This window comes from Sinocyclocheilus rhinocerous, unplaced genomic scaffold, assembly GCF_001515625.1.
Source record: "Sinocyclocheilus rhinocerous isolate Xijiao unplaced genomic scaffold, SAMN03320098_v1.1 scaffold69, whole genome shotgun sequence".
Classification (NCBI taxonomy): Eukaryota; Metazoa; Chordata; class Actinopteri; order Cypriniformes; family Cyprinidae; genus Sinocyclocheilus; species Sinocyclocheilus rhinocerous.
The window spans coordinates 592,765-602,192 of record NW_015667272.1 but is presented as its reverse complement, the minus strand read 5'-3'; the positions used below and the strand labels follow the sequence as shown (position 1 = coordinate 602,192).

The 9,428-nt window shown below is 38.6% G+C and overlaps 2 protein-coding genes across 2 annotated transcripts in view; both read right to left on the bottom strand.

Annotated features, from left to right (window-relative positions):
- Positions 1–707: 707 nt before the first annotated feature.
- LOC107733508 (forkhead box protein I1-like) lies at positions 708–2,283 on the bottom strand. The gene is made up of 2 exons (XM_016545156.1): positions 1,637–2,283; positions 708–1,536 (listed from the first exon to the last, which is right to left on the bottom strand). The coding sequence occupies exons 1-2, from the start codon at positions 2,187–2,189 to the stop codon at positions 1,013–1,015; spliced, it is 1,077 nt and encodes a 358-aa protein (XP_016400642.1). The 5' UTR covers positions 2,190–2,283; the 3' UTR covers positions 708–1,012.
- Positions 2,284–4,193: 1,910 nt separating this feature from the next.
- LOC107733507 (lymphocyte cytosolic protein 2-like) overlaps positions 4,194–9,428 on the bottom strand; it is a 12,618-nt gene continuing 7,383 nt past the window's right edge. The window contains exons 5-21 of the mRNA XM_016545155.1: positions 9,244–9,278; positions 9,120–9,160; positions 8,848–9,031; positions 8,666–8,763; positions 8,521–8,566; positions 8,360–8,425; positions 8,147–8,175; positions 7,153–7,178; positions 6,809–6,922; positions 6,692–6,713; positions 6,584–6,596; positions 6,373–6,466; positions 6,224–6,264; positions 6,072–6,136; positions 4,949–5,023; positions 4,666–4,815; positions 4,194–4,583 (exon numbers count right to left, since the gene is read on the bottom strand). Of these exons, the coding sequence (XP_016400641.1) occupies positions 4,458–4,583; positions 4,666–4,815; positions 4,949–5,023; positions 6,072–6,136; positions 6,224–6,264; positions 6,373–6,466; positions 6,584–6,596; positions 6,692–6,713; positions 6,809–6,922; positions 7,153–7,178; positions 8,147–8,175; positions 8,360–8,425; positions 8,521–8,566; positions 8,666–8,763; positions 8,848–9,031; positions 9,120–9,160; positions 9,244–9,278 (1,225 nt within the window). The 3' untranslated portion in view covers positions 4,194–4,457. The remainder of the gene's footprint in view (positions 4,584–4,665; positions 4,816–4,948; positions 5,024–6,071; positions 6,137–6,223; positions 6,265–6,372; positions 6,467–6,583; positions 6,597–6,691; positions 6,714–6,808; positions 6,923–7,152; positions 7,179–8,146; positions 8,176–8,359; positions 8,426–8,520; positions 8,567–8,665; positions 8,764–8,847; positions 9,032–9,119; positions 9,161–9,243; positions 9,279–9,428) is intronic.

The window sequence follows — 9,428 nt, the reverse complement described above, 5'->3', positions numbered from 1 at the left end:
AGAGACAATTCATCCAAAAATTTAAATCCTTTTATCATTTACTCATCTTTGTGTTGTTTTAAGCCTGCATGCAATAACAACAATATAATTTTTTTTACATTTTTCAAAATATCTTTTGAGTTCAACAGAAGAAAATCATACAGATTTGGAATAACATGAATGTGAATAAATGACAGAATTTTAACGACAAAGTGCTATTTTAACTTATTTAATTATATACAATTATAGTATTCGTTAATATTTCAAATTAGCTTATATTTTTAGTTCACTTATTTTTCATTTTAAGTTTATGTTTTAGTAATTTTGTTATGTGCTTTTGTCATTTGATTGTTTTTTTTCTATTTAGATTTAATTTATTTTATTTCAGGTTTAGTCATTTTAGTACTTCAACTTATATTAGTTCTCAAGGCAACATTTCTATTTTTTTTAAGTTGAAGGTTTTCATCTTATGTTTATTTCTTGTTTTACTTCAGCTTAATTTCAATTAACAAAAACCATTTGTTACTTAACCAAACAACGCCGTTTGGTTGAACTATTTCCTTTAACCATAAATATGTAACAGCACGTTAGAATTTGCGAATATGCATTTTTATTTTGGCAAATGCAGTATATATTACAACCACAAAAAGTGTATAAAGTGAACAATACAAATACAAAATATTGAAAAATGGACAAATTCAAAATGTATGTCAAAAGTCAGTGCATTTACGTATGTTCCAGGCTTCAATTGAACAGAATTGCAAAAACATAACACAAACCACAACATAAAAAACGGGACTGAGAGCAGTAGCCCGAGGCGATTACTGTTGTCTTTCAGCTGCAACATGAATTAGATGATGTCAGCAGGTGAGTCTGAGAAGAGCGTGTGAGAGCGTTCACACAACTGTCTGATAGAGGGAATCTCCTCTGCATCCACTCGGACCTGCTGACTCAGGCACTGCGGTGGGAACTTGGCTCACGATGCAGGCCGACCGCTCCCTCAAGTGTTCACCTGACGGCGCTATGTCCCATGCTACACCTCTGTTCCCTCCCGCAGATACAGCAAGTCAGAGGGGCCCAGCACTGGATAGAGCTGGCTGCTGTACTGGTTGAGCATAGAGTCACTATAGCTGTCTGTGTACGAAGGGGGCGAAGTGGAGACGTTGGATGGGAGGGGATGAGGGATATGGGTTTCCCATTGCGGCACGGTAGCGCTCGGCGAGTACGAGCCATACACCCCAGGCGGAGAAGATCTTTGGCTCAAAGGCAAAGCTAGGGGAGATGGGAGAAGAGCCTCTCTCGAGCCTGAAGCCACATCACCCATTTGACTTAGAAAGCCATTGAGACACGGAGTCGGATCTGTGGAGACCGGAGAGTTTCCTCTCTCTGAGGAGTCGCTGGGCTCTTTAGGACTCGATAGAGCCGAGTCCGACCCAGAATAGCCTTTTCCCTCCTCTTCAGCCAGAGAGTCAGACTTTCTCTTCCTCTTGCGACGGAAGTTGCCATTATCGAACATCTTCTCACAGTTTGGGTCAAGGGTCCAGTAGTTTCCTTTACCTGTTAAATAAAGAAATGTATTTGTTATTTTGCCAGTTGAAAAATGATCTAGAACTAAACTAAAACCCAAGCAGTTACAGAAGAAGAAACATGTTCTGACCTGGATCGCTGTCATCTCTGGGCATTTTCATGAAGCAGTCGTTGAGCGAGAGATTATGCCGGATTGAGTTCTGCCAGCTGGCTTTGCTCTTGTTGTAGAAGGGGAAGTTGTCAGCCACATACTGGTAGATCTGGCTGAGAGTGAGGCGACGGTTTGGGGCTCCGTGTATTGCCATCGCAATAAGGGCTGAGTAAGAGTAAGGAGGCCTCACGAGTTTCATCAGATCTTCTTGGGAAGGCAGGGAGAACCAGCTGAAACTACCGTCCGAGCCCCCGATTCCGCCTGCGGCCACGTACGGCTTCGTCATCCCGTAGTGCTGAGGCCCTCCGCTGAGACACGGAGCCGGATTGAGCCCGGGTCCGTTGAACCACAGGTAAGGGTTGGAGGTCTGGCCGGCGTATTCTCCGAAATCGTAAGCGGACGGTGGGGTTTGCTGTGGACTAGGCACAGGCTGAGTGCTGTAGAAGTTGTCACCGTACAGGCTGAACTCTTGGGACTCCGGCCCCATGCTGTGGAACTGGGGTGAAAGGGCTTGAGGAACAAATGACGTCATGCTTTCCTCCTATTTCTTCTGTTTGTTCTGTCGTTCTGAGGGAAAACACCTCCTTCTGCTCTGCTGCCTCTGTCTAACACAGGTGGATTGGTCAGGTGCATCACAGCCTGACACCTGTCTCACCTGAACTATTTATACAAGTTTTGTAACACCCTCTCTGCTCTGATTGGCTGTTACGGTCACACCTCAGCGCTCATTTGTTTGAGGGGTGGTGTGTGTGTTTGGGGGGGGTGATATATCAATAGAATATTTTAAGTTTCATGAGTGACTTGGATGGATTAACTTGGTTAAATTCTGGAGTTAAAATGGTTTTATATTACATAAATATATAAATAGTTCTTAACATTCATATCATTACACACAACACAGAACCTTTTATATGTCACATATGTTGAATTAAGGTAAAATGGAACAGTTGTGGCAGTTAAAAGTAACACAGTTTACCTGAATATTTCACACTATAAAAGTAGATTATTGTGTTTTAACCTGAGCTATTACAGTGAAATGATAGATAGATAGATAGATAGATTCGTAAATTCGACAGTGAAACAAGTGCTGGCAAATTTAAATAACTAATTTTAAGTTGATACCCATGTGGTTTCAGTGAAATGATATTAAAGATGCACCATCATGCAGTTGGCTTAGTTAATTGTTTACTTTTTAAGATCACTAACCCCACCCCCTTTCACTTGAGATAATGCGAATTCAATTTGAGCCATTCGTGTCTCAATCGTAATTTACATTCTAAAGCATAGCGCGCGCACCACCCATTCCTCCGCGCGCCGATCAAGCGATTCCTCTGCTGTCTCGGAGGCGTAGCCTCATCGCGCACGATTAAGCTACGTTTTGATTTAGCCATCTGGTGCATGGTGCCAGTTAAAAGCTATTTTTAAACAAATCCAAACCACCTTTAAGGTGCGCTCACATTTAGCGTTGTTCGACGAATTTTGGTGGAATCATTCAATATTTTCGTGAGGACGATAAAGTTCCCCCCATATTTCGCTCGATCATTTTCACATTGGTCACGTGAATCGCTGCGTTGACTGTACCGAAAGCTGCTTGGTGTGAAAGTGACTTTGTGTGAACAGTGTTATATCGCTACGCTAGGATTTAGTTTGCCAACGAAATATTAAATCAGATCGTAAAATATGTAGGCTAATATACATTTTATAAAATATGTACATTACCTTCAACTGCAGCAATGGACAGGTGTGTATCTGAAATCTCTCAAAGCACATGATTTTGGAGGAAAAATGGAGATTTAAATATTTTTTATTTATGAGTTAGCTAATTCTTGTATCATGGAGTGTTGTCATGTCCGCGTACTATAGAATAATTATTGTTTTTAGTTAAAACTTATTCTTTTTTCTTCTAATCAGATTCATGTTATTAAGGATGATAAAAATTAACCAGTTTTAATATCCATAAAAAAAAAGAAAAAGTCATTTTCGGTTTGTTTTACGAGATTTGGCAACACAGACCGCAATCAATCCTGAATAACATAACTGGGTACGATAGCCTAGCCTTCTGTAGCCTAAGTGTAACGTTAGTTAAGTATTTAGAAACCATATAACAAAGAAAAGCACACATATATCAGACACAATATTCGCATGACAGTTTTTCAGGAACGAACACAGATATGCAGTTTTTGTTTGCAGCTTGTTGCTTCGACGTCATATGTCAAAGTCATGTAACCGAATCCTCTTGTGTGCATAGATGTGTTGTAGACTAAGCAGTTTGATAGGCCTGAGAGCATGTAGGGAAACGGTGACCAGCGTTTTTCCTCTAGAAAGGGAGTCCTCAAATTATTAATGGCAGACAGAATGATTTCACAGAAATAAGCAACAAAACACAAATCCTTGTTGATAGTTAACGCGATGTAATCCTCTATCAGTCCATCACGCCACGTACACGTTCTTGTAGAATTATAAAATCTTTATTGCCATGTCAATTACAGTTCATTTTTCATGATCACACAAATATAACATAACAAATAAACCGTGGAACAACTGAAATAAAAGACAAAGAGATTAGTTTGAGAAATAACGAAAACGGTCCTAATATTGATAAAGTACTGATTTATCATTTTGTTTTTAATATGAACACGTATTCAGTACTGTGGAATGTGCAGCTATGCATTCAAAATAATGTTGTACAGAGTCATATTTGTTTACAGATCTTTTGACAGTTATGAATGGTGTTTGAGAAAAAAAAACTGAATGAAATGTAATAACTGAAACTAACTGTAGTCTCATGTAGAATAAAGGTTTAATATACAGCTGGATAAATCAGAGCACACTGGTTCTGTTGGCTTGCTTCTCGGTTCTTAGCATTAATAAGAAGGAGTGGCATGTGTTTGTGCTGGCTGATAATGTCGCTGACCTGTTTAAAAGTCTGCCAAAAACAATAGTGTTACAAACATTAGTCATTATGCATGTAGCTATGATTAAGGACATAAAAAAACAAGTTTTGATACCTCTGAGGATTTCAGACCAGTGCCTAGCATAAAGCCATCAGGATTTCTGCGGATCTGAATGTTGTAAACTTTATCCTGGTACAGGACCACAAGCGTGTAGGGCTGGTTTGAAGATTGATTTGAACTGTCTCGCACAAGGAACGTCCCGTCCTGACAGAGGGCACATTTCAACAGATTAACTTTGTTAACCTGATATCAAGAATGACATGACATTTTTATTTCCTAAAGTTTTTAAGCATGTAAGAACGCAAACTTTTAAGTGCCATATACACAATGGTCTCACCCTGTTAACTCTTCTCAGGCAGCTCTCTGCCTCACCGCGGGTGACCTGACCCACATACCAAGCTGGATCCATGTCCTATAAATGGAGAAATAATAGTATTAGGGCTGACAATGACTAATGAGCAATGTTTGTCTGTTTTTTCTTATCTGAGAAAATAATGATTCATTAAATCCAAATATTTTACAAAGAAATAATAGTGCTATAAACAAAATTCATCTTAGAACAGGATGGTATTTCTTTATCGGAACAGATTTGGTGAAATTTAGCATTGCATCACTCACTGGATCCTTTGCAGTGAATGGGTGCCGTCAAAATAAGAGTCTAACAAACAGACTAATAGAAACAAGTAATTCACAAGTAATTCACACAACTCCAGTCCATCAATTAATGTCTACTGAAGTGCAAAGCTATGTGTTTGTAATAAACAAATCCATCATTAAGACATTTTTAACTTCAAACCACATCTTAAATATCCATAATATTGCCAGTTAAGAAGACATCTAGTCTAAATCAGGAGAGAAATATGCACATATCAAGCACTATTTATAAGCAAAAACAGTCCAAACCCGTTTTAAACAAATATGTTGGTGGATTTTGATGTGACAGAACAACAAGGAGATGGACTTTTTTACTGGAGGAAGCATTATTATGGATTATGGACTCCATAATTTGGTGAGAAGTGATGGTTTAAAGTTAAAAAGCCTTAATGATGGATTTGTGTCTTACAAACACGCAGCTTATCACTTCACAAGCTGTTAATTGATAGACTGGAGTCATGTCTATCACTGTGATGTTTTTATGAGCGGTTTGGACTCTCATTCTGACGGCACCCATTCACTTCAGAGGATCCACTGGTGAGCAAGTGATGTAATATTAAATTTCTCAAAATCTGTTCCAATTAAGAAACAAACTCATCTACATCATCATGGATGGCCCGAGGGTGAGTCAATTTTCAACAAATTGTATTTTTGTTTTGGGTGAGCTCTTCTTTTAACTGATACTAGAAAGTGGACTCCTCTAGCACCTCGAAGGAAATGAAATGCAATACAAAGGCGCCATCTGCTGGTTGATGTGTAGCGGTGCGATTGTTTGTCAGCAGCTCAAGCATTTCAGCCTACTGTACCTGCTTGCCGCCCATATCTGCTGGAGGAGGTGGTGCTCTTGCGCTTCTTCGGTGATCGCTCATTGCTTCCGTTCAACAAAATAAAGGATTCAATGACTTATTTTCATTAAATGTATAGTAAGATTAATCAAACTAATGCAATGCGTGCTCACCCTCCTGCAGTTTTGCCGGTAGTGATCGACTGGGGTGAGCACTGTGAAATGTGACAGAAAACTAGTTAAATATAATGGAGTAAATAATATTTCTTGAATAGTGTGAAATCTGACCGCCTACAGTCGGGTGTTCTCATTCGAATACATACTTGTCTGTTTGATAGGACTGTCCGTGGGTTCCTGGCGGTCTTGGTGAAGGGTTCCTGGCGTGCAGTGGAAATGTATTGGAGTTGTGCCTGGCAGCTGTAAGAATTGAAACTTAATTAGGGTTTTAAGATTTTTTTCTTTACTGATGATAATAAAGCTTATAACCATCTCATCAAAATATGAAAATACACAAAACATGATAAAGTTACTTACTGTCATCATGAAACTGTTGAAGAAAAAACATTAAAATTAAGTGTGAGTCATATCTCTCTCTTTCTCTCTCTATATATATATTTGTGTGTGTGTGCTTAATGTGATTACCTCTTTTCTGTGGTCAGGTTGTCTGTTGGAAAAGCAAAGTACAGGTTACAGTCTTTTTCTTTGTGAAAAGAATGTGCAGTGTAAAGTTATTTCATTTTTTATTTGAAAGAATCTGACCTGTTTTGAGAGTAGCCTGGTGTAACAGAGGAGGCGCTTCTGCGCACCCCTGATGGAGGAAGTGAGGGTTTGGGAATTCTCATTGGGTCTCCTGGCGGCTCCACTGCAGGGAGTCTGAAGCAAATGAAATAAAAGCAAATAAAACCATTCTGAAAAATGGATGACAAATTAAATCAGTAATTTGCAACTGCTATAAATAGTGGATTCTATGTACACAGATGTACAAGAGAATGTCAACCTTTTTAAATAGTAAATTATACTACTAAATATTATCGTACTAAAGTGGCATGTGCAGTTATTTCTGTTTTATCTATAAGAGAGGAAATTAAAGGAAACCACTGTACCTTCTTGGTAGGCTTGGTTGGCCAGCCTACATGAAAAAATAAATTATTAAAGAAATAGCATTTTACAGAACCATTGAAATGTAAAGTTATTATGGTGTACTATATATAAAAAAATAAAAATGAAACTTTGAAATGGAAAGACAAAATATTAGTAAAAAAGTATACACACACACACACACACACGAGGTTAATGGAAGTTATTAGTATGTTCGTAGTAATAATAATAACAACAAGTCATAAATATTATTTATGAGAACACACACACTATAATATATACTTATATGTGACCCTGGACCACAAAACCAGTCATAAGGGTCAATTTTTCGAAATTGAGATTTATATATCATCTGAAGCTGAATAAACAAGCTTTCCATTGATGTATGGTTTATTAGGACAATATTTGGCCGAGATACAACTATTTGAAAATCTGGAATCTGAGACTTAAGACTGCTTTTGTGGTCCAGGGTCACATATATACTATACTTAATAATATATAATATATATAATTAATGAATGTACTATAAACGCAACTTGGTGATGTGAAAAAAAATGAGAAAAATCACACACACACACACACGCACACGCATTAAGTTTTAATATATTTACAGTAGGAAATTTACAAAATATCTTCATGGAACATGATATTTACTTAATATCCTAATGATTTTGGGCATAAAAGAAAAATCTATAATTTTGACCCATACAATGTATTTTTGGCTATTGCTACAAATATACCCCAGCGACTTAAGACTGCTTTTGTGGTCCAGGGTCACATATATACTATACTTAATAATATATAATATATATAATTAATGAATGTACTATAAACGCAACTTGGTGATGTGAAAAAAAATGAGAAAAATCACACACACACACACACGCACACGCACACACACACACACACACACACACACACACACACAAACAAACACACACACACATAGTGGCAAATTCTATTTCAAGGTAGGACAACTTAACAACTAAGCAAACTTACTCTGTCAAGCGAGCATGTGCCTCTTCCACCTGTGAAGACACAATAAAGTTTTAGGGTTGTTAAAACACACAACCTGTAATTACAATACAGTTTAGAATCAAAGCCTTCCCTTCAGACGCTGCCTACATTATCTGTATTGATGGCTTTGACACAAGGTCATATCAAGGTAATCTGAATTGCATTATTTCTCAATTATTATTTGCTAAAATTGACCTGCTACAGCTGGAGGTTGGCCTCTGTCCAGAGCTCCTGGCTTTGTACTGCGGTCCACAGCAGGTGCTATAAGAGCACAGGAGGGTAAAAACCACATATAGAAAAGGTGGATAAGTTCACACCCAGTTTATCTTTTAATTCAAATAAGAATACTTCCCTACCTGGGGGTCTTTTTAGGGGCCGCTCTTCTCTCATAGGTAGTCCAACCTATCAATCACAATATTGAGTTAATAGCAAAGAAGTCTCAAAAAATGAAAACCAGAGATGAAGAGGGACACATGCTGTTTGGAAATGTGAAGTACTCACACTTGGCCGCTCTACGGGAGGGAGAGCGGGTCCAGGGCCCGGGCGCTCCGGAGGGACAGGCGGTTGACTTCTGCCCACTCCACGTGTGCGGTTATTATCTGATTAAACAAGGAATCCTATCATGAATTTTCCAAAAGACTGAGACAACGTTAGAAGATGGAAAAGTGTCCAGTTCTGCATACCAATATAATCGCTGTTTTCCATGGGTTTTGCGGGGCAGATCTGGGCCGTGTCTTCATTAGGCTCGGTTGGCGGAGGCTCATAGCTGTTATCGCTGTCTGACCCCTCCTCTGGGGACTCATAGTCTCCACCGCTAGCTTCACCTTCATCATTCGAATCAGGATTCTCGTAGTCATCATCACTCTCCTTAAGGATGAAAGAACACATGTGTTCTGCCGGTAAGATGCGATGCTGATCACTTCAAAACTCTTTTAAACACAACTACGAGACTTACAAACTCCTCAGAGTCCCACGCTTGATCTTCATGGTGCTCAACTGAAAATAGTCAGAGCAGACTTCTAGACACTATCTTAAAATTGTAATTTGTAGCATTGAATATATTGTACTTTATGTCATACCTGGTGGTTGTGGGTAGCTGGGAACTGGTGATGGCCTGTTACAAAACACTAAGGATAATTAGTTGTTTGCTGACAGTAGATATGCTGGTTATATAATGAATCATTTAATCTACTCGCCCTCATGTCGTTTCAAACCTGTGTGAAGTTTCTTCTTCTGTGGAACTAAAAATATAATCCCTTTTTTT

Coding starts and splice junctions, on each gene's coding strand:
- LOC107733508 (XM_016545156.1), bottom strand. CDS start 2,189: ATGACGTCATTTGTTCCTCAAGCCCTTTCACCCCAGTTCCACAGCATG. Junction 1,537..1,636: donor CAGAGATGACAGCGATCCAG/GTCAGAACATGT, acceptor TTTATTTAACAG/GTAAAGGAAACTACTGGACC.